Source organism: Eretmochelys imbricata, chromosome 11 (assembly GCF_965152235.1).
Source record: "Eretmochelys imbricata isolate rEreImb1 chromosome 11, rEreImb1.hap1, whole genome shotgun sequence".
Lineage (NCBI taxonomy): Eukaryota > Metazoa > Chordata > Testudines > Cheloniidae > Eretmochelys > Eretmochelys imbricata.
Window position 1 is genome coordinate 56,406,905 of NC_135582.1, and position 23,682 is coordinate 56,430,586.

General features: G+C 40.6%; 1 protein-coding gene across 1 annotated transcript in view; it reads right to left on the reverse strand.

The window, feature by feature from the left end:
- Positions 1-23,682, reverse strand: part of HECW2 (HECT, C2 and WW domain containing E3 ubiquitin protein ligase 2) — a 171,624-nt gene that overhangs the window by 69,789 nt on the left and 78,153 nt on the right. The window contains exons 5-8 of the mRNA XM_077830363.1: positions 18,399-18,568; positions 16,364-16,506; positions 5,302-5,402; positions 2,621-3,967 (exon numbers count right to left, since the gene is read on the reverse strand). Of these exons, the coding sequence (XP_077686489.1) occupies positions 2,621-3,967; positions 5,302-5,402; positions 16,364-16,506; positions 18,399-18,568 (1,761 nt within the window). The remainder of the gene's footprint in view (positions 1-2,620; positions 3,968-5,301; positions 5,403-16,363; positions 16,507-18,398; positions 18,569-23,682) is intronic.

A 23,682-nucleotide genomic window follows, 5' to 3' on the forward strand; every position in this document is an offset into this window, starting at 1 on the left:
TTTTTCATTCAGTGCTAAGAAGCTGTTGAGTGACCTCTGAATTGAGCAGCACAGTGAACTTGGATTCCGTCTGTAATTTCAAGTCTCAGAGGGGGCACCAACTCACATCTGGCCCCTCAGACAGCATGCAGACCACATGGAACCACTGCAGAAACCCAATTTAAATACAGTAACTGCTGCTTTAAGATCTTAAGGCCAAGTTCTATATTGGGGTTCATGGCTGCAACTCCACTGATTTCAGTAGAATCATGCAAATTTACACTACAAGGGAATTTGGCTCTTAGTGTCTGGATAATAGGACAACAGAGGTCTGTTGAACATACTTTAACAAGATCTCCCACAAAAATAATTTCCCTTAGTCACGTAAGCAAGGGGTGAGGGCTGCTCAGTGAGAGAAGGGATAAAGGATTCTACTTATTGGTTTGTTCCCTTAAATAAAAGTTCATACTCATAACCAAAGGGGGGAGAGAATGCCATTTGTCAAGATTTCTTATATTACTAATTGACTGGTTTCAGAGTAGCAGCCGTGTTAGTCTGTATCTGCAAAAAAGAAAAGGAGTACTTGTGGCACCTTAGAGACTAACCAATTTATTTGAGCATAAGCTTTCGTGAACATGCATCCGACAAAGTGAGCTGTAGCTCATGAAAGCTTATGCTCAAATAAATTTGTTAGTCTCTAAGGTGCCACAAGTACTCCTTTTCCTTATGTAACTAAGTGCACTTCACTGGAAAGATGTACACATTGTTGCTGAAAAATATACCAACCATACTGAAAGTATACACAACTTGTACACTCTGGGTGAAATCCTGGCACTACTGGAGTCAAATGACAAAACTTCCATTGACTTTAATGGGGCTGGGATTTCACTCTCTGTGTAGGTGGCGTGTGAGGATTCTGAGAGAGTCTGGGAATATTGTTTCCAGGGATATTTTGGTGCAATCTGGTACATTCAGAAGTCTAAATGTTATTCTTCAAAAGTATTTGATGTACTTCAGATAAGCCTTCACTGGCAGGGATGACTTACTGTAACAGTATCCAGCATGTGATCAAATCCATCAGAGGCTGGCGGTCATCCCAGGCCTCCTCAAATATGGCGGTGAAGTGCTACCAAGGAACTCCCAAGAGTCCCACTTCATCACCAGAAAAAGGAAGTGAATGAATACATGGTAAATTATGACTAGGGACAAGTTATTTATTACAATATATTACTACTTACACTGAAGTTAGGTATGACATGCAATTTTTATATCCTAAATTAGCTTTACAAGTAATTGTTGTAAATAGAATGAATGTATGAAATCTCTTCCCACGGACAGACATGTTTGAGCAGGTCAGAATTTGTAGATGAGAGGGGAATCAGCTTTAAATCTGATAAATAATTCTTTAAAAAATAGAGCTTTTTTCCTCTTTGCACTTTATGATGTGTCAAGGATCCTTCTCCACTCTAAACTCTAGGATACAGATGTTGGGACCTGCATGAAAAACCCCCATAAGCTTATTTTTACCAGCTTAGGTTAAAACATTCCAAAGGTACAAATTATTTTACCTTTTGTCCCTGGACTTTATTGCTGCCACCACCAAGCGTTTAACAAATATAACAGGGAAAGAGTGCACTTGGAAATGTCTTTCCCCCTAAAATCCCCCCAAGCCCTGCACCCCCTTTCCTGGGGAAGGCTTGATAAAAATCCTCACCAATTTGCATAGGTGAACACAGACCCAAACCCTTGGATCTTAAGAACAATGAAAAAGCAATCAGGTTTTTAAAAGAAGAATTTTAACTAAAGAAAAAGTAAAAGAATCACCTCTGTAAAATCAGGATGGTAAATACCTTACAGAGTAATCAGATTCAAAACACAGAGAATCCCTCTAGGCTAAACCTTAAGTTACAAAAAGACACAAAACCAGGAATATACATTCCATTCAGCACAACTTATTTTATCAGCCATTTAAACAAAACAGAATCTAACGCATATCTAACTAGATTGCTTACTGACTTTTTACAGGAGTTCTGACCTGCATTCCTGCTCTGGTCCCGGCAAAAAGAACACACAGATAGAGAGAACCCTTTGTCGTCTCCCCCCCCCCCCAGCTTTGAAAGTATCTTGTCTCCTCATTGGTCATTTTGATCAGGTGCCAGCGAGGTTGTCTTAGTTTCTTAACCCTTTACAGGTGAAAGGGTTTTTCCTCTGGCCAGGAGGGATTTAAAGGTGTTTATCCTTCCCTTTATATTTATGACAGATGCATAAAGATTTGTTTTCCCCTTTCCCCAAAACAATAAAAGTGCCAGGAGCTCAATTTCTCATTTATTAGTTTTCTGGTTTGTTTTTCCCCTCATTAATAATTTTGATTAGCCAACACAGTAACAGGATGTGGTTTCTTTTCCAAGATACAACACTTTCCATTTCAATTTTTTTTAAATCTGATTTTCAAAACCATAACAAATTGATTAAAATACTATTTAAATGTTTTTTTTAAATCAGACTATTTCAAAACCCACCAAGAACAGAACTATTTTGAAATTTTTATGAATTAAGTATTCTTAAACAACTCTTCTAATGACTGCAGAAAAGACTTCTCACTTATAAAACAGCCCCATTTATTGACTACCATAGTAATTACCTCCAGTAGCTCCTTCAACTTGTGTAGCTCCCTCCTCGCAAGCAGCTTGGGCCCCTCCAGTTTCTTCATCCTGACACTGGCTACTTGCTGCTGCAGCCTGCAGACTCCTCCTCTGCCAAATTTCTTCGGAGTCATCTCTATCCTGTAATTCAGCTAGCTGCCGAGCCTCCTCTTGAGTGCTGGGTAACCGCACCACAGGTAAAGAGCCAGGAGTGCACACAGAGTCCTGTGTTTCTGTAGCAGGCTCGCTTCTGGTCACATGGGTGGCACAAACTCCCTCTTCCTCTTCCTGAGAAGAAAAGGCAGGAGTCTCAGAAAACCTGGCACTTTCAAAAGAAGAACACCGAGTTTCAACTGAGGAGAGACGTGTAGTCACACTTTCATTGCAGGAACTGTCCGCCCCTTCCACATCACTCTCTCCTTCTGGCCTGGTACTGACCTCACTGACACTTTCTGTGCGAGCAGGATCGCTGTGCTCAGTTTCTGACGATATCTGGGAAGGTTCAGATCCTTGGTCAATGGATTCCATTTCACTAATACCTCTTCTGCTACCAACTGCAGAGTCTGAAGCTCCCGTGTCTGCACTGCTAGTAGGCTGCTCTGCCACCTGACAGGCACCCAATTCACTGCTAGCCAATTCTACCGACAGATTGTTCTGAGAATCTGGCTGGCCTTCACCTTCTTCTCCTGCTAACTCTGATGGTGGAAGCCCTTGGAGAGTCTCCTGCTGGTCATCAGAGGGCTGCAAAGGAGTTTCAAGGGCTGGTGCTTTCCCATCCTCTGCAAGACCTTGCATTATCTGATTTGATGATGAGTAACTTAAAAAATTTCCTTCAACACCCCTTGTAGCACCATTAAACATTACTAAACCGCCATCTTCTTCCAAGGAAGACTGAAAATGCAGATCTTTATGCAACTCATGCTCCTCTTCATCCGAGTCAATGTGAAGCATTGCATTAAGTCTCGTGTCAGTAGGAAAACTACTCCTTAGTTTCGGGGATGCCCCAAGTGAACGCTCACTGCAGGCAGATGTCCCAGGTCTGGGATGACTATTGTGTTCTATTGCATCCAGATAGTCATTCAGTGAGTTCTGGCGACCTCTGTTAGGTGATGACCTTGCAGCAGTAGAGATTAACTCCTCCTGGTCCATTTCTAGAGTTGTACTAGTCCTTAAAGAATGCGTAGAGACTGCATTTCCAACAGACTCATCAAGGATTGGGCCATTTAAACAAATTGGAAGTGCATCATGGTTCCCTGCTGGCAAGTCCTCATCATCAGAAGGGCTTCCTAAGTCTCCATTCACAGAGTTCACTCCTAGCAAAGTACCAACTGTTTCTGGTGAAGCATCTGCAGTGAAATACAAAGACTGGGAATGAGACACATGAATATATTCATTCAGTTCATTCTAATATCTCTGCACAACACAATGCTATAAAAACACACTTCTGTTAAGATACCCATTTGCTGTATACAAACAGTGAAGTGAAAAACAAAACCAAAAACAAAATAAAATACACTTAAAAAAATCTATACTCCTACTCATGCAGGACCAACATTTATAGACTTCGCCCAATCTAAGTTTAATCTATTTTGTACAATAAGGAAACACAATATGCATGAAGTATCACTATAAAGGACTCCCATCCTGCTCTTATATATTCAGCACATTGCCAAAATTGGCTTTGATAAAAAACAGTTTTCTAAAGTTTGTGCTCTTGTTCCTAAGAGCAAGATCTGCACAGAACTTGAGACACATTAACTGCAACAGTCTCCTTATGAGGTGCACCGCAGCCAGTATCTGAAATTAAATGAGGCAGTCACAACCTGTACAAATATGACACTCTGCACAGAACAGTTTTATATTTACTTAGGTTTTTTTCTCTTTAGAAAAGGAGGATCTAAGTTCCATGGATAGTAACTGTATGTCTACACTTCAAAAATGACCCCAGCAGTGAGTCTCAGAATCTGGGTCAACTGACTCAGACTTGTGAGACTTGTGCTACAGGGCTAAAACCAGCAGTTGAGACGTTTGAGCTGGGGCTGGAGCCTGGGCTCTGAAACCTGGGGAGGGAGAAGGGTCACAGGGTATGTCTACACAGCAGCTAGAAACCCGTGGCTGACCTGTGTCAGCCGACTTGGCCCTGTGGGGCTCAGGCTGTTTCGTTGCTGTGTAGACTTCCAGGCTCGGACTGGAGCCCAAGCTCTGGGACCCTCTTACTTCTCAGGGTCCTAAGGCCTGGCTCCAGCCTGAGCCTACACAGCAGTGAAATAGCCCCACAGCCCACGCCCCATGAGCCCGAGTCAGTTGGCATGAGCCAGCCAGTGATGTCTAGTTCCCGTGTAGACATATCCTCAGAAACATTTTTACACTTTAGGAATTGAAAAGGATGTATGAGGTCAACTAATCTCCCTACAATGAAAATACTTGTATGCCAAGTACGTTTGAATATATCAGCAATAAAAAAAAAGTAGAAAATAAATAGGATAAAATTAGTATTCAGCACTACTGCTAATAATAATCTCAAAAGTAGTATTTGAAATGTTTGGTCCATCACTTTCACACAAAGCTTTTCTATAGTATGGGCACTATACACAACAGGATTAGTATGTGTAACAGGTAGTCATAGTACATAATGATTTTCTCTACCCAATCATGTGTGCGCACAGGTTTTAAATCTCACCTTCATGAATGGAAGATGTAATCTCGACTTTGAATTGGAGATACCCACTTACATGGTCAGCTGGGAGCCTTCTGCCGAGGTTATAGCTGAGAATCTGGTCTCTGCAGAGAAGAAAAAAATTACTGTTCTCTAGACCTTTTACTATTATTTTAATTTTCAAATGTTTTACATCACAGGCTCCTGTCAGAGAGATCCGGCATAATAAAAGGTAATAGAGAATCATGAATTCATAAAAGTGAGCATCACGTTAGCTTGTGTAACAGAGCATGCAGACTGTACACTTCCTAAAAGACAATTAATTACCAGATAAAGCAACATAGCATATCCATAAACTATGCTTTCGTCTTTATTCCAAATATAAAGCGTGCACTGGCAAATTTCATCCACCCACAAATCTTCTCTTAGGCCATGTCTACACTACCTGCAGGATCGGTGGGTAGTGATCAATCTACTGGGGATTGATTTATCTCGTCTAGTGTAGACATGATAAATTGATCCCCAATCGCTCTGCCATCGACTCCGGAACTCCACCACTGCAAGAGGCGGAAGCGGAGTCGACGGTGGATCGGCCGCCGTCGATCCCACGCTGTGAGGACGCGAAGTAAGTGATTCTAAGTCGATCTAAGATACATCGACTTCAGCTACGCTATTCTTGTAGCTGAAGTTGCATATCTTAGATTGATCCCCACCCCCAGTGTAGACCAGGGCTTAATAGAAAAACAACAACAACAAAAATGTGTGTACTTTAAGATTACAAAACCTTTTCATTTCTGAAATCATTCTGCCCTCTGGTGGTTTTTACTGCACAGAAAATATTTTTAATTATTTACCTGAACAAGAGACACTATAATTTTTATTTTTAGGTTCCAATGCAAGAAAGCACTTATGCTAAGCTCTTATGCATGGGCTTAAATTTATACATGTGCTTAAGCCTTAGTAACTTCAATGGGACTTAAACAAGTGCTTACGTGCTTCCAGAACCGGGGTCTTAGGATGAGATTCTGAACAGCATAGAACTCACAGCCCAGGGTCCTCTCCAACATAGTTTAGACAGCTGTGTGGGGCCTTGTCTAAGGCCTTGTTTACATGGGAAAGTTTTACCATTTATACAAGTATAGTTATACTGGTGTAACCCCCCATTTGGACATACTTATTCCAATATGAGTGAGACTTTTTTTGGTTCAGCTTAAACCCCTTCCCAAACGACAAACTAAACCAAAATGCCACTTCTATACCAGCGTAAGTGTCTCCACATGGGGGCTAGGGGTAATAGCAGTACAACTATAGTGGTTTAAATTCACACCTTTGGAGAGATTTTATATACATATATAAAGCTGGAATCTCCACATCGCTACATGCTACAGCCCTGTCACAGACACACCATTCCTGTCCTCAATCAGGCATGTCCTCTTTGCCAGGGCATAGGAGGGGGATCCTCAGAAGACAGCCCTTTGGCTATCTTTCACAGCTCCTGTGCTGGCATAATCCTCCTCCAGATGGAAAAATAGCTTTTAGAGCTCCTTTACGCTGCTCTAGCCATTTATGCAGCATAAACAGGCCAGAATGGTGGGTGAGAATCACACCCTTAGTGCCTACATTAGGACAGGCCATATTAACTTCTGATTGGCTATGTTTCATATTTTCCACAACAGCTTCACAAAATTCAAAATGCGTTGGCACTTTAACTACACAAATATGCAGAGTATTGGTGCAAACAATGCCACAAATCAGGACTAATTTCAAATACAGACAAGGCCTAAATTAGCACAATGTACCTTGAGAATGGCAAGTTCCAAGCTTCAAACATTGCATTACATTCCCATGAATCAAGAGTAACATCACTGACATGGGAAAAAAGCGTGAGCCAGGAATGCTTTTTTATAGTTCCTGTGTACAAAATGCAATATTTCTACTGTGCTCCTCAAACCAAAGCAAGTTTTGTTCAACAGAGCAACCATAGCGTACGTCTATTTTGTGTGTGAAAATAAATCCTGTTTATTCAGTTGATTTGGCACGTCTGGTAGGAAATTAGATCTGAGTGGATGATCAATGCAAAAGTCTCTTTAAACAGCATTACATTAAATTTACAAAATAAGGGTCTGATTCACCACTGTGTTCCTCTGGTTTTACGATGCTGTAATCTATTGGAGTAATTTACTAGTGAATCAGGACCTTAAATGTTTAAGCTGGAAAACTGCCAAATTGCTTCATCCCCAGCTCGTAACAGGAAAAAGCCCTCATGGAAAGCAAGTACCTTCTCAATAAACATGTCTAGCCCCTTTCATCACTCAATACCAGTGGCTAGATCACAAGTTATCCAGTTAGAGACAAAATACACTTCTATAATAGCAGTATAATACCTTCTTTGAAATCAGAGTAAGTTCCACCACTGCAAATTGTGGCTTTGTTTGTCTACATGAGAGGTTTGCACATGTGCATTTGCACCAGTAGCTGAAATCGGGGCTAATTCTATGTTTAGATAAGATGTAAATTAAGGGTATTTAGAGAATGGCAGCTTTCAGACTTCAGCTTGTCTAGTATTTATTCAACATTCGCATTCCTCAATATTAGTCAAGACTCGAAGAAGGAACTTCAATAATAAATAATTCCAAAATCTTACAATTCTGAACTTTCAAAATGGACTTTTATTCAGAAGATGATTCAGTGCTAAAAAATGCACTAGGTGAATTAATTAGAATTTGTTTGCATTGTAGTCTTCTGTTCTAATGAGGATGGAGCTTTGTAGAAAGCATCTAGATAGCACATTGTACAATTCTGTATTTGAGAGAGAAAATACAAAATTAAATCAGTAGCCTTCAGCACTTAGGAAACTCCAACTAGTGCAGAACGTTGCCACACATCTCCTCAGCAACACAATGGCTACTGGGAACATATCAAACCTCTCATCCAGTACCTACACTGGCTTCCCAAAGAATATCAAATCAAGTTCAACATCTCAGTCCCTACCTTAAAGAGGTCCAGGACTGGGCTTAAGGATACCTAAAAGACCATCTAAAGCTCCGAGATGAAGACTGTGGTCAACAACTTTGTATTCTGGCACAACTGCACTCTCAACAAGAGTAAAGTGTGTCTGTGTGGAAGACAGAACTTTCTCCAGGAGCAGTCCAAGACTGTGGAATGAACTCCCACTTACCAAACTGAATACCCACCCATTTTCTCCTTGTGCACTTAATGTGCAATCCTTCCTCCTCAGAATGATATAAGATAATGTATATACAACTGAAATATGGAGACTGAAAATCTCTTCCATAATTTTGGCTTGCAAAACATACAGAAGAGAACTCCCTGGATATGGATAAGCACACCAAAATCACTAAGGTAGTCCCCAGACTTCACACAAAGCACTACTATGAAATAGAGAACTAGAAGAACATTTTGAGCATCAATGTAAAAATGAACACATAAGGTGCCACGGGACTCTTTGCCGCTTTTACAGATCCAGACTAACACAGCTACCCTTCTGACATTAAGCAATATTCTGACAGTCGCTCACAGTGTCGTTACATTCGTCTAGTGTCGAGCAGTTTGCAAATTTATTAGAATAAGCCTCTTATTCTGATGTATCATAATTTATTTAAACTGAGATCTGAATAAAACTATTGCACTAGAACAAATATAAGTATCACATTTAGAAATCAAACAACAAACAAGCAATGTGGGTTTTTTTAACGCAGGACTTCTTAGGAAAGTCAGTTTATCTATGAAGCTGAGATACTCTTGATATTATAATAAAGTGTATGGGCAGACCCCTTTAATTCAAAATTACTCAACAGAAGGCACCATCAACGTTTTAATGGTATACTTTTAAAACAAAAACAAACCAAAAAAAAAAAAAACTTACCTGTGTAAATACCACCTTGGGAAACTTAAAAATTAAAATTGTTTTCAAATTGAATTTGCCTTTCTCCATTCATGCAACTTCTTATTTTGGTGGTAATATCTATGAAAAATAGGGAAATTCATCTTACCTTAGCCCAAAATTTCCTTTCTTCTATGGGAAAAGTCCACAGATCCAGTACAATTGGTCTTATTCCTGCTTGTAGCTTCTTGAGCTCAGTAACCAGACTTGTCAATCAGTGGGGCTGGGAGTGGCCACACTCCCGAAGACCCAGTCAGCTAACCAATCCAAGATACTTCGAAAGCTGTTTTGTAGAGCTACGTCCTTTAAAGTTTAATTCACAGATTCATTAAAAAAAATTAAAATCATACAAATGTTTCATGCTGCAGAGCAACGTGAAAATCCACCCCAAATACACTGTTCCCACAAGTGAAAATTCCACCCAAGGAAATATATGTTTGTTCCACATAAAGAAAATGGAGGAGAGTGAGACACTAAGCCTCCCTCAGAATCATAATCCTTGTGCAGAGTGGGTTGTGCAGAGTGGGTTGGATCTGTGGACTTTTCTGCTAGAAGAAAAGAAATTTTTGGATGAAGAAAGAAATTTTCCTATTCTTCTTTATAGGGAAAGTCCGCAGATCCATTACAATGGGATGTCCAAAAGACATGTATAACCAGGGAAGGAAAACAAAGAATGAATAAGGAGAGAGTGCTCTCAATTTTTTAAATATATTCCAGGGTGAACATACAATGCAGACCCCTCCATCCAATGGGAGAGGCTGAGGAGGTCTGCAAAACTTTAAATTTGCAAAACTTAGCGAAGGTGTGAAAAAACACATGACAAGGTAGGCACTGTACATCTGTATTTGTATGTTGTATGTATGAATCTTCAGGTCAGGAGGATTCCATGGCTCTGAATGAATGAGCACGTTTTCTTTTGGCCCACTTTGCGTTGACGCAATACATCCAGGCCTATAACTTACCACTATGCTATACATATAGACCAGCCCCTTTAGATGCCTTGTTTGTAAAATACCTTCTCAAGGCTAAAAGAGAAGTGTGTTATAAACATATCTGAATATCCTATTTTACCTAATACATCTCACATATTGTACATTTAGTTAGATTTAATTTTCTGACCTTGGGTGCAGAATTTTGTCCTTGGGAGCAGATTCTTCTTGTAGAGACGACATAACCAAGTGGCGTTGCCCAGACCCAGAACTTCCCCTGACAATGTAGGGCCAACCCCCACTCACTCTGCTTCTTGTGGCTGTCCAGGAGTATGTTATGACACCCCCCCAACCTTCCCCCCCAAAAAAACAAAAAAACCAGTCATGCTTTGGGCCATGAAAGAAAGTGAACAATTGCAGCTATTGCCTATTAATTTCTTCATCTGGAACAACACTTCAGTTTCTTTGCTGGGTTCTGGATGCAGCTAGGTCCATGGACAGGCAGGCAACTCAAGGCCATCTCTCCTCTTGAAGATGCTGTACACTCCATTCTCCTGTATTTTTCCTTTTCTTTTCTTAACTGATGCTATGATGTTTATTTCCTCTTATATGAGGTGCCTGAGTATACAACAGCTTTCTTTTTGTTTGTTTTTTAAATATGCACCTGGGAACAGAGATTAGAAGCTCACAGCCACATTGAAGATCTGGTACCACCTTGTTGATAAAAGCCGTTGCTGAAGTGCTGTACAACACCACCGGTACATCTTGGCTGATCAGGACTGGACTCTTAAAACCTGATTGCTCTGCCCTTGATCCAACTGACACCATGTTGGAGGTCTCATCTTCCATTATCCTTGGATAAAATGGTTCCCTCAATAAGGTTCCCTATTCTTGAAGCTGGCACGGATTTTCTTCACCAATCCTTTCTGACTGCAACACGTTGTGACTTTCCAAGTACTCCTTGGCACTGGGGCAAGGGAAAACAGGAATGATGGGTACTACAACCTCAGGATATTTAGAAATTTATGGAGAAAATAACCCACATGAAGTCTCACTCTCAACAGAATGTTATTGCTAGTGACCTTCATTCTTATCCAAGACATCAGAACCATGATAGATGTGTCTGGAGAATGAGTGACATTGTGCTTTCTGAGCACTGGCTTCTGAATCCTGATCTCTGATAGAAATAAACGCCCCTGGAAGTGGATATCTATGACTACTCGCAGAAGTAATATTAACTGCATGCCATCACTTGGATGTTAGTGATATTGCCAAAAAAAATGTTGTTCCAAAAAATCTGAACTACATAATGGCTGTTTTGCGTGCCTTTTCCAGGAACAGTAATCTGATGGATGGGACACCTTATGTGTATATGGGGAACCCTTTCTGCTCAAGAAAAAACAGCATTGACTTGCATTTTGCAAAACACCCCTAAAAAGGCAGGTAGGCCCAGGAATAAAGAGGTATAGTTGGTAACTTTGTCTGTTGCATGTCACATTGATATGTCCTCTGGGAGGGTCGCATAATAGTATGTAAATAGGCGTTCATCAGATCAATTATTGATGGAAATTGATGCTTTGGTAAAAATTAAAGGTCTCCATCCTGAATTGAGAAAATCCACTCAAGAATTTCCAATTGAGCCTCCTGTTTGGAATTTGGGCACTAGAAAGAAGACAAAGAAGAAGTGTAAGTCGTCTTGTTCGCTGGGAGATCAATTTTGCAGCAGACGAATACGGCAGCCTTCATATGCTCGCTTTCAATTGGTTGGAAGAAGGGGATGTCAGTCTTGGTTTGAAATGCTTTTAATTCTCAGATGTAAGCCAACTCGATATCTCAGGCTAAGATTCATTCTTCTGACAGCATTGATCCAACACTTGAAATTTCCTGCTCTCTATTTGGGAAACCTCTTCAAACCGAATCAGCCCGTAGTCATACTTGCTTGAAAAAATGCAGAGGGTTGTCCTGCAGTATCTCCTCCATCTCTCATGTCACTTTGTGTATTCAATCAGCTCAGCTAGATAGACATATCTCCTATAACTCATAACTGGATCAAAGAGTGCCAAGACCCACAGTAAGTTCTGTATTTCCTTTTGAGCTACCAGAACGCCTTAGATTATGATTATTTTATATTTTATTATTAATTATTATTATTATTATTAAAGGAGGATTTACCTGGTAGTGCCATCTATAGTCACCAAAGCACCTGTCCTCAGGATACTTAGCAGTAACAAATACCCAATTTGCCGGGGGATTGGATTTCTGGAAGAGTATACAGTACTCATAATACTCCTGAGAATGGTTTCAAATTGCTCCTCAAAAGCTGATTCTGAGGTTCTTCCCCTGAGGGTTCTAGCTTAAAGACTGAAACAGCTCTCACATAAGTGAATCTGAGGAGACTTCTCTGCACTTTCTGGGCTCTTTCTTGTCCCTTTCAGAGCCTTTACTCTGGGAAGATTTGCATTACAGTGAACTAGAAGGGGAAGAAAGTCCCTGCACCTCTTTTTCCTCCTTTTACTAGGAAAATCAAGCCTTAGAAATTTCCTTTGTGGAGGAGTGACTCCTGTGGCCAGAATCTGTAGTATGCCTTTATCTTTCCTTCCTAGTTTGTCAGAGTTATAGGGGAGAAAGTGAGAGAAATTAACCTTGAAGTCCAGCCACTGAGTGAATCCTGATTTATGGAGTTTGCCACCCCCTAAATGGTAGGACAAAGGGAGAGAGAGTGGCCTCTATCACCTATGATAACAGAATATCACTGAAGAGAGAGCCTGGAGGGAGAACACCACCACCTGCTGCTGTGCTTCTGAAATAAGTGCAACATTTGTAAGGTTCACTCTTTTGAGATGATCCCTTAGTAGGGTTCCTTAAACTTTACAGATTCTCCCTAAACCCCTGCTTGAGGCAAGGGCACATGGCACAGCCCTTTTGTGTCACTGGATCCTGCTGTGAACCAGGCAGTCTTACACAAGATGCCACATGGCACTGCCCTTGGTCCTGGGTGGACTAATTTTAATTAGCAAGCAAAAAACCTTGATTTAAATAATTTTAAATCATGTTTTGAATCCTAATTTAGCTATTTTCCTAAAGAAAGGCTGAGTCTCATTTGTTGGTAACCATTACAACATGTTGGTCTGCAACTAAATATAGCCTTTACACTAAATTTGGTGGTTTTTATTTTATTTTATTTTTTTGGCAAACCTGGCGGATACACTACATCCACACACATTTAAGCAATATTATCGCTTAACCTACATTTATTCAGATTCTTAACTTTCACATTTTTATTATGACTAGAAAATGGTGAATGTTGCCATTTCTTATTTACTAGATGATTAATTTTTACTTCTGATTTGTGTTAAGATCTATTTGGATGGAAATGCAAATTCAATTAAAAGCACAAAAAAAGCACACACATTTTAAAAATAATATTACTAACTTAAATGTGCTGGATACAAAAGAAAAAACATTTTAAATGCAAACCATATTTTGATAAACGAACATTGATTAAATAAAGGAGGACTTATCTATAGTTAGGGAACTGAACTAATTTTGGCCCCTATGTCCTTCAATATTTTAGAACTAGTAGATCTCATCCTCTGATGTCTACTTTTTGAAACTGCTTTTTCAACTCCCAGTTAGAGTCTTAACTTTGAATGAACTAGTCATTGAACTGCACTAGCTGAATAAACTGAAATGAAGAAAATATTCTCTCTGCTCCTGCAGAAGAGACTACATGCTGTCAAAAGCCAGTTTAGCACTTCAACACAGTCTGGTTCTAGATGCATAGCCAGTGACTTCACCAATTCACTAGTTTGACTTTCTTTAAAATATGACAACACACATGTACTACTTTACATTATATTTTATATTTACATGATTTGAATACATTATGTAAAGGCTTAAAGTTATAATAAGATGTCAAACAGTTATTTTTAAATAAACCTATATTTAATTGAGCTTAGAAAATCTTTTAAAATTTAAAAAAAAAAAAAATTTAAATCATCAATTTTTCTACACCCTGCCTTTGTCTCACTGAATCCCATATTACGCCCTGCTGTGCTAAACAGCAGCCGCCCTTTGTTTCACCGAATCCCTTAGCGAGACAAGCAGAGCTGCACATAAGCTGCATGGCATGGTCCTTTGTTTCAATGGATCCCTCAGTGTCAGGCAGACTTCCATAAAGGCTGGCTTACACCTTAAACCAGTCAAAAATAAGTGCATGGTCTCAAGTTGCAGTGGGGGAGGTTTAGGTTGGATATTAGGAAAAACTTTTTCACTAGGAGGGTGGTGAAACACTGGAATGCGTTACCTAGGGAGGTGGTGGAATCTCCTTCCTTAGATATTTTTAAGGTCAGGCTTGACAAAGCCCTGGATGGGATGATTTAGTTGGGGATTGGTCCTGCTTTGAGCAGGGGGTTGGACTAGATGACCTCCGGAGGTCCCTTCCAACCCTGATATTCTATGATTCTGTTCCAGTAGCCCTTTACCGCCTGCTTGTTCCTCCATGTCTGGGCTGCTATCCCTCTCAGCCCTGCAGGATTGGCTATATTGGGATTGGTTGATTCACAGTGAGCACGGTCCCATCAGCCCCACCGGTGTGGAAAGTCTGATCCACTACACGAGCAGGGTTCAATTAACCTGGCAGCTGTGGCATGGCTGACCATGATAGGGTCTGATTAGCCCAGGCACCTTTGCATTCTTTTTTGCCAACTTCTCTCTTCCTCTTATTTGCTGTGAGGTGTTCTACCAGAAATGCCTGCCCAGACATGTTACGCAGGAAGCTGCTGCAGGCAGCAACCTCAGTATAAGAAGGGAGTTTCCAGCAACCCTGCTGCAGAGCCCCCCATCACTCCTGAGGCTAAATAATAGCCCTGTAACACTTAGAATCCCTTTTGGTTTTGTTTTCTTGTTGCTCTAAGCAGGAGGTCTGGTAAAGTCTTCCAGCAGCTGCTGAAGGCAGGTCAAACTGGCTAAGTCTTCATGGATATGGCCACTCCCAGCCTGCCTGACTGACAAGTCTGGTTAACGCCCCCAAGAAGCTGCAAGCAGGAGTAAGACCCATTGTACTGGATCTGCAAACTTTCTCTGCCAAGGTCACTATTTGCCTGACAACCAGGATGCAAACAAGAACATGATGTTACTCTCACACCCTTTAACTTCCCAGGAAGAACATATTTTTTGCTTCTGCTTCTTATGGCCTGATCCAGAGCTTCCTTGAAGTCAGTAGAAAGACTCATTGACTTCAACGGGCTTTGGATCGGGCCCTAAAAGAAGAGTGTTTGACACAGTTCAGCTCCTCCCATTTTCTTCAGATGCGTGAATATTAAGAGAAGTATTATTTATTGTCTACTCCTAGAACTATTAAATGCACTATTAAATGAATTTTAAAGATCCTGATAAAAACAAAATACTGTACTGGATTATTTATTAATTTATATTTTAATTTGTATACATACTATTATCTGTCCACTCTTAACCTACAGCCATCTTCCTCCTGAACCACAATGCCAGGGCCCAATGTTCCAGCCCAGAATCCCTTGCCTTTATCCTTCCCTCCTTGCCCAACTATAGAATTCCAGAGCCTGTCCAACCATCAAGCAAGATTGGACAGTGTTTCCATCCCTACCAATGGTCACTTTGGTTATCTGAAAACTTGTCTTTTTTAAAAAAAATAGTATCGAAAGCTAAGAAAAAGTTTTTAAAAGCACAATAGATTAATTTTGGGCCCCATCAAACCTTTATTCATAGTGAAAGTCAATTTCAATTTTGTGGTATTCCCAATACTCAGAACAATACCCAATTTCATTTCTACCCAGTTAAACCATTGTGAAATCTTTCTCACTATTAAGCTAACTATTAGAATGTTTGAACTATAAAAAGAAACAAGACAATAAAATCTTTTTGTTCTAAGTTGGCACACTACTGTATATTGCTGGAAGTAGCTATGCCTTACTTCCTGATTTATTAGCAACAAGTTAATTTTTTTTTGCCTCAGAAACCTTAAAAAAATAAGTTATAACAAACCACACACAGGTGCTTACACACACAAATTTAAAACAGTCTAAGAAATGCAAGCATATTCGTATCAGAGGTCATAAGGCTACAGAGAGATTAACTTCCTGCTATGGCAAGTCTGTGGTATATGATCACAATGAGTATACAATTAATTAGCCAAGAAAAGGTCGTTTGTGCCAGGATCGCAGATGCTGATCTGATCTTCCCTACTGACTTAATTAACAACAACGAGTTAGTTTACCCTATTGCATGCCTCTCCAATAGTCTCTGGACTGGTATTGTTAACTTCCCAAGAAAGCGCTTGATGATAGGACGACTCTTGGCAAATTTGTCTTTAATTTCAATTTCCAAGACGTCTGTTAGAAGTGCAACAAAAGAATATTTCTGAAAAAAAGAACACATTCAGTAGTGTATCATTATACCGTTATTCAACATATATGTACATTTACACCACCCGTATGTGACAGGCAACCCAAAGCAATGTTTATTGATGATGACAGCTGCTTCCAGATTACAAAATGATGCTTCAATCATTAAAAACAAATGATTGTCCCTCCTCGAAGGATAAATGGCTTTTTCATTTCTATATTACTGTGATGTTTCATCAAAAATGACAGTTTGGTGAGGCATCAATTTTCTGCTTGGAACAGCCTACATCAACTACTTAGACTTCCACTGGCCTTCACCTTTCGGATTTCAGTACAAATCACCACCTTACAAGAATGGCTAAAAACAGTCTGGCTGGTTGGCTAAATAATTCTCAACAGGGAACAAAACAAGAGGCTAGAGTTCAACTTAGTTACAGACATCAATCAGACAGGTTCAAATCGCTGCACATCTGGCAGAGTCATAAATCAGCAAATGAAAGAGTCATGAATAAAAACAAAAATTCTCATCCTTGTCAATCAGGGTTGTATTTCCTGTGGCTGTTAGCCACCTGTTTGCTACAGAAATTGCAAGTTGCCATTGTGGAACCCACAGAGAAAAGGAGAGGGCCAATTTTGCATCAAGTTCAGCATATATAATACAATCATAAGATAGTATTGCAAAGCATTGCTACAGGGAAACGCACATCAGTTACAGCATGCGAATATAGTTTGTGGTCCAATGAATACTGCACAATACATTATCACTTTAGTAATAAGTTGCAAAAATAAGAGACCAGAGAAGAAAGGAGGAAACAGAATAGAGGAGTTTTTTATTTTTATTTTTTTACTGGCTATTACAAAGACAGACAAGAGACTCCAACTAAAACTCTTATTTCTGAGCTTAATAGTGAGGGAAATCTGCATGACTGTGAATGATGCTAGACTGATATCACTGGGGAAAACGCCCTCTATTTAGCCACAGAACAGCCAGACCATGAGTAGTGGCAGTGTTAACAGTGACCCTACACTGTCCTGCTTTGTTGCTAATCTACTTCAACCATGTTCTCTGTTAAGATTCCCATTCCCACTCTGTCCTTGACCTCTTCGTTGAGTCTGCGAAGTCAGACACCAAATGTGGTGGGGGCACATGTACACTAGAATGTAGACTCAGACCATCAATTCATTTCACAAAAACCAAACCAAACCAAACCGTGAATAGCCTCAAAAGGTTACAGGTTTTGGTTACTAAGAGGTATTCATTTTAAATATTATTTCCAGTTCAGTGGGTTTTTTTCAACACACACATTTGCCATTCAGCACTCAAATATATATGAGACAGTGTCATTTCAGTGTCCATTCTAACAACAAAACAGCCTTCCCTGTGGAAACAAATCTCAAAAGTTGCCTTTTGTCAAGCTACATATAATAATTCAAAGATCATCCCCCTTTCCTGATGACAGAGAAATCTTTGACCTTGCCAGTTGCTATGCGCCATGAGAGAGAATAATTTCTCAATTAACTGTAGTCCGAAACATTGCCCAGGTTGAGCCTGAACATGAATGTTAACTTCCTGTGCCTTTTTTGTAATGATTCTTCTCACAACATATAATCCATTCTAATTAATTTATTCCTGCAATTTCAAGGAATCCACAGGGCTATTAAGCAATTCCAAAATTTGCTATCAGAAGAGGGACTGAGAAGCTCATAGCATATGATTAAAACATGTTACAGAAAACAACTGTTCCTACCCAACAAGAGGGTTCCTACAATTACTGCAATTTGCATGTCAATTTAAATAACCAGCTCATAGCATCAGACGTTAAAGACCAATACAAAAAAGAAGGAAACAATATCCTAGTGACTTATTGCACTAGCCAATTGAAGCAGTTCTTAAAAGGCATACATTACCTCTCTGTGCCAAACAGGATTAGTTGTGTTACTGATGATAGTAGACCGTTTTTCCTGACCATGATGGGCAAATGTAGGAAATGTGCTTTTCTTTCCTGGCTGAATGGACATCTTTAGGTAAGGATCAGGATTGAAGAACATCCCTTTTTTAAGCCCAACTGCTCTAATATCTTGAAAGAAAGAAGGAAAAGGAACAAAAAGGATTAAAACATGAAGTTCACAAATGAGGTAGTCCTAAAATATTACCTCGGATTTCAGTTTAACACAAAATTACTCATACTATGATTAATTAGATCTAGTGAATGGAAGTTGCCTATGGCAAGAATTCACTCAGTTTTCCTGAGAGAATAAACAGATGAGGTAATGAGACTAGACTGGGCTCTTGATTTACATTCCAGTCTCCAGTCATTTCTAATATAAAATACTTTGCGCACTTCTGACTCTGAGTTGCAGAATTGTTTTTTTTCTGTATTTGCATTCAGAGAAAAAGCACCTAATCTCCACTCCTCCACATGCTGCTGGATTTAAAAAAAAAAGAAAGAAAAAGAAAAGAAAGAGCCACCCATGAAATAGGGGATAATGAAACAATGTTTTTCAGGATTGATACACTGATGCATAAAGATCACCCTAAATATTCAGAAAGCAAGATGGTGCTCTGGGCTGGGAGGCACATGGTCTCAGCCCAGAGGAAGAAAAGCCACTCCCAAGAGAGGAGATGCGGAGTTTTCTGAGGATGTTTCTTTCTTTACACAGAGGTTTTCCCCCACAGAAACAAAGTGTGGCAGCCTTGTGCCATCTGCTGTATGATGGAGGAACATACACTGATGCTCACCTGCCAGAAGAACTTTTGTTCGTATCCTCAGTACCTGCTTAAATGCTGGGGCCACAAGCCTCAAATAGCCAGGGTAAGAGGGGCACTTTCAATACAATAATTGATTTTAAAATTAACTTTCAAAGTATTTTTCTTTTCCAGTTCCCCGAAGCCACAGATTTCTGGGTCCTTCTTCATGAGCTATCCTAGCATGTAGTGTGCAGTCTCCAACCTCAGTGAAGCCGGCACACACGAGGTCAGATATGCAATTTTGTAGGTAGTTTTTGCACACCCAGAAAAAGTTTGCTGTACTAAAATGAGACCCTGAATTTGGATTCAACCTAAAAACCCCAACCTAACGATCAAAAGTAATCGTTGGGGGTGAGGACATTAAAAATAGTATATAGGAAATACCATAAAATACAAACTAAACCCTTTTAAGAGCAATTTCTTCATAACTGAAATGACAGAGAAAGAACATTACAGTTCTCTATCATGCACTTCTCATCTGAACCAGTTAGACACTCTCCTTCTCCAGGCAGGAGCACAGTTATGCTTGTGAAGGAAGAAGCCCTCTATGCCTCTTTGTAAATGGTTATCCACCAACCATGAAAAGCAATTCATGCATAAAGAGACAAGAACTCATTAGCAAGCAAGAGAGACTTTAATGTTTTCCCCCACTTTTTAAAATATATCCACAGAACGTAATCTCTGTGTGCATTCAGAATAATTTAAAATTAAGAACATGCAGGATCCTACAGCCTAAGGCAGATATGTTATTTCATCACGTGACCCGATTTTACATTGATACATTAATATAATAATGTACTGCATTATATCACTAATGCTTTCTGACATGCACTGTCATGGCCTATAAACAGCAATGGTTAGGGAGGTTCAGCCACTCCGCTTTCTAAGTATTCCCAACTAATTTTAGAGACCTCTTTATAAAAACAACCTATCCTTTCATCATCTTTAAAGGCCAGCATTTTGAAATGGGTTTATCTGAACATAGTTAATTAAAGTGCTCTTAGAAAAGATTGGAGAATGAAAAAGAGCAGGCTTTTAAAAAAAAATATGAAAGGCACTTCCATAAAAGGAAGATTATAACCTGACCTTTAAAACAAAGTCGGTAAGTCAAGATGGGAGCACAGTGAGGATTATTATTTGCAACTGTGTTTTCTATTCAATGTTTTCCCCAAATATTTGTGCTCAAGTTTTGTTCACACACTAGTCAAGGAAAATGGACTTCTCAGCCTGTAGCCAAAATTTGTTTCATGATTAAACAATGTTAGTTTCACACCAAAGCAGAAGTCATAGACCTGCTTTTCCCAGTCAGTCTGCCCAAACAAGATTGTTGTTTCCATGCTCTGTTGCTAGAGGAAGTGTAAGGACAAATTTACCCTGACCGTGCACCTGTTTTGACTATCCCCTGGAAACAGTGCAGGACCTAAGTTTGTCTTTTTTGGCAGACTGCTTTCTTTACTGCTTTCCTCCCTTGGTAACCAGAGTGCTGATGAGCAATAAAGGTATTTATGAATGGACAGATGCTTAGTTAGCACCACACAGGGTCAAGCCAGTTGAAATGTTATATTTATCCATGTTAATCTCTGATGGGAGTGTTAGCAGATCAAGAATGGATCAGAGCATTGCAGCAGACAGAGGGGAAAAGGCCATTCTGAGTGAGTGAATTGATGAAGACAGCTCCTTCCCACCATTCCCATACATGCAAGTTAGGTGCTCCACTGAGCAACTATTTTGGGAACAATAGGTGGCATATTCAGAGATCTGTCCTGGAGGGACTTCTCGAATAGAAACTAAGTTTTGAAACATTAAAATGAGCAGAACAAAATGCCACCATTTGTAATTACTTCAACTGCTGGAGCTAAAGGCTGAGTTTTCAACTCGAATGAGAAGGAAAGATGTGGATACACAGGAAGTCAGGCTAGATAATCTAGTGATCCCTTCTGGCCTTAAAACAGTTTCATTCACTTCAGCTTCACTGAGCGTTCAATCATGGAATTAAACTTTTACAAAGAGTTCACGTTCCATGGGTGGGGACAGTTTTCATCATGACCAAATTGACACATGCTATAAAGATTATAGTGAAAAGGTGTAGTGCAACTAAACTTCTATCTTGTGCTAGAGATGCCCAATTGCTATTTTAATTTTTTTCCATTCCATCTCTTCTTCTCCAGGTTTTGCTACTATAACTGACCTTCCTGCTTAGATCATGAGAAGATGTAACATACAATTTAGAACGCCATTTTAATGTCATTTGTGTTCACAATTATTATTTGTAAGTGTAATTACAGAATTCTTCAAACGACAACTTGATTTTTCCTTTCCTCTGAGAGAGTCCTCCATAAGGGCAACCAATAGTGAAAGTTATTCATGTAATTTTTAAAAGTATATTTTCTCCGGTCTGCCGGATCATCTAGTCGGACCATCTATGCAGCACAGGCTACGAGTATCCCACACTAAACCCAGCAACAGAAATTAGTTCAAGGTATTACCAGCCCTCAGGAAACTAAGCTACTATGTGCCACAGGCAGAGGATAGGAAGGACCAAGACGGATCAATCCTCAAGGCCCCTGAAATGGGAGGAAACTGATTAAGTGAGATGAACCTAGATGATCCTGACAAGAAACCTGCAGAGTTGCTGCCAATCCGACCTGTTGGAATATTCTTTTCTGACTCCACATATGGCAATTAACTAGTCCCTGAACAGGTGACATTTCATTGTACCACCAAACCCCTATGAATACCTAGCAGCGTGCCATCTGTAGTAAGAGATGGACTGTACACTCTGCAAATGATGGGTCCTGTGGCTAATCACTGTTGCATGTGTTCGTTGTAGAGCTAGACCCCCCTTTATGCCACCTTTCTGCCTCCTCGCTAGATCAGTATCATATCTCCTACTTGTGGGTCACGTCTTCTGTCTGGGATGCAATCCTCTGCAAAAGTGGATATTTCATCAAAATAGTACATAGTAAATTCAACTGTCCTCTGATGCGATATTATACCCACATTGGAGAGTAATGCAATTACTGATGTAAGCAGTGTCAGGATGAGCTCCACCCTGACATCTGGTGGTGAGGTGTGGCAAGTTGTGGAAAAGAACTTCAGGGGTCGATCTCATTTGCATAGGCACACCCACCCCACCTAGAATGAGGCCATAGCTGCCCAAATGGTCACTTTGGCTGCTGTGGGATCCCCAGTGTCTCTGTTATTGGGGCAGGAAGAATAAATTGTTATTACCCTGATTATGGGAATTGTGCTTGGAACAGTACTTGGCCTTTTGTTATGACGGAGGGACTCACCATCAACTAAGTAGCACTCGCTAGGCAAGGGTCATGGGTTTTAAAACTCTGTGACTAGAGAGAGGCTGGGGACAAGTATTAATACTTGGTGGCATGGGCCCCTTGGTGAGGGCCTTACATGCTAATTGCACTTCCTCCTCTCTCCACTGTGGAATATCAGAGCTAATTTTGATTCCATTAGGAGTCTAGTTACAGGCTGCTGAGTTCACTTTGGGCTAATGGTGCACCAGCACTGAGGCTCCCCTACTGCAAGCTGAATTCACCAAAGAGCTGAACTGACTAAGAGCTGAAATCACTGAGTGTTGTGTTAAGTAGTGGGGGAGCCTGAAGATATATTGTGGAGCAGTTTGTGGGATGGCTGGAGTGCCTTGTGGACAGGCCGGTGGAGCAGTTCGTAGGACGGTGGGAGCTGCTTGTGGGATGCGGAGCAGTTTGTGGACCGGCTGGTGGAGCAGTTCGTGGGACGGCGGGAGCTCCTTGTGGGCCGCAGAGCGGAGCTGAGTGAAGGAGTTCGTGGGCGGCTGGCGGAGCGGAACGGAGCAAAGCGAAGGCCTATGGAGCTGTGGGGTGGTCAGCTTCAGATCATGTAAGGTGCCTCTTACCCCCGTCCCATCTCCACCCAGGTTGGGAGGTAAAGCTCCGCAGATAAACTTTCGAACTCTGGGGCTGCCCTGACCAGGGACAGAGACTTTTGGGTCATTGGACTTTTGGGACTTTGGGTGATTTGGGGTTAGAATCATAGAATACCAGGGTTGGAAGGGACCTCAGGAGGTCATCCAGTCCAACCCCCTGCTCAAAGCAGGACTAATCCCCAATTAAATTGCTGGACTCAAGAACCAAAGGGAAAGGGGCATGCCCCAATTTGCTTGGGGTGGGTTTTTTTCCTCATGGGTTGTGTTATGAATCCTGTTGGTGGTGTTTCCCCAACATAATGCCACATTGTTTCTCTCTGTTATTAAAAGGCTTTTTGCTACACTCAGACTATGTGCTTACGAAAGGGGAAGTATTGCCTCTTGGAGGCGCCCAGCGGGGGTGGTATATATTTGTCCCAGGTCACTGGGTGGGGGCTCGAGCCGGTTTGCATTGTGTTATTGGAATGGATCCCCTAGATATTGAACCCGGCCCTTGTTGCTGCCAACTCTGACGGGCA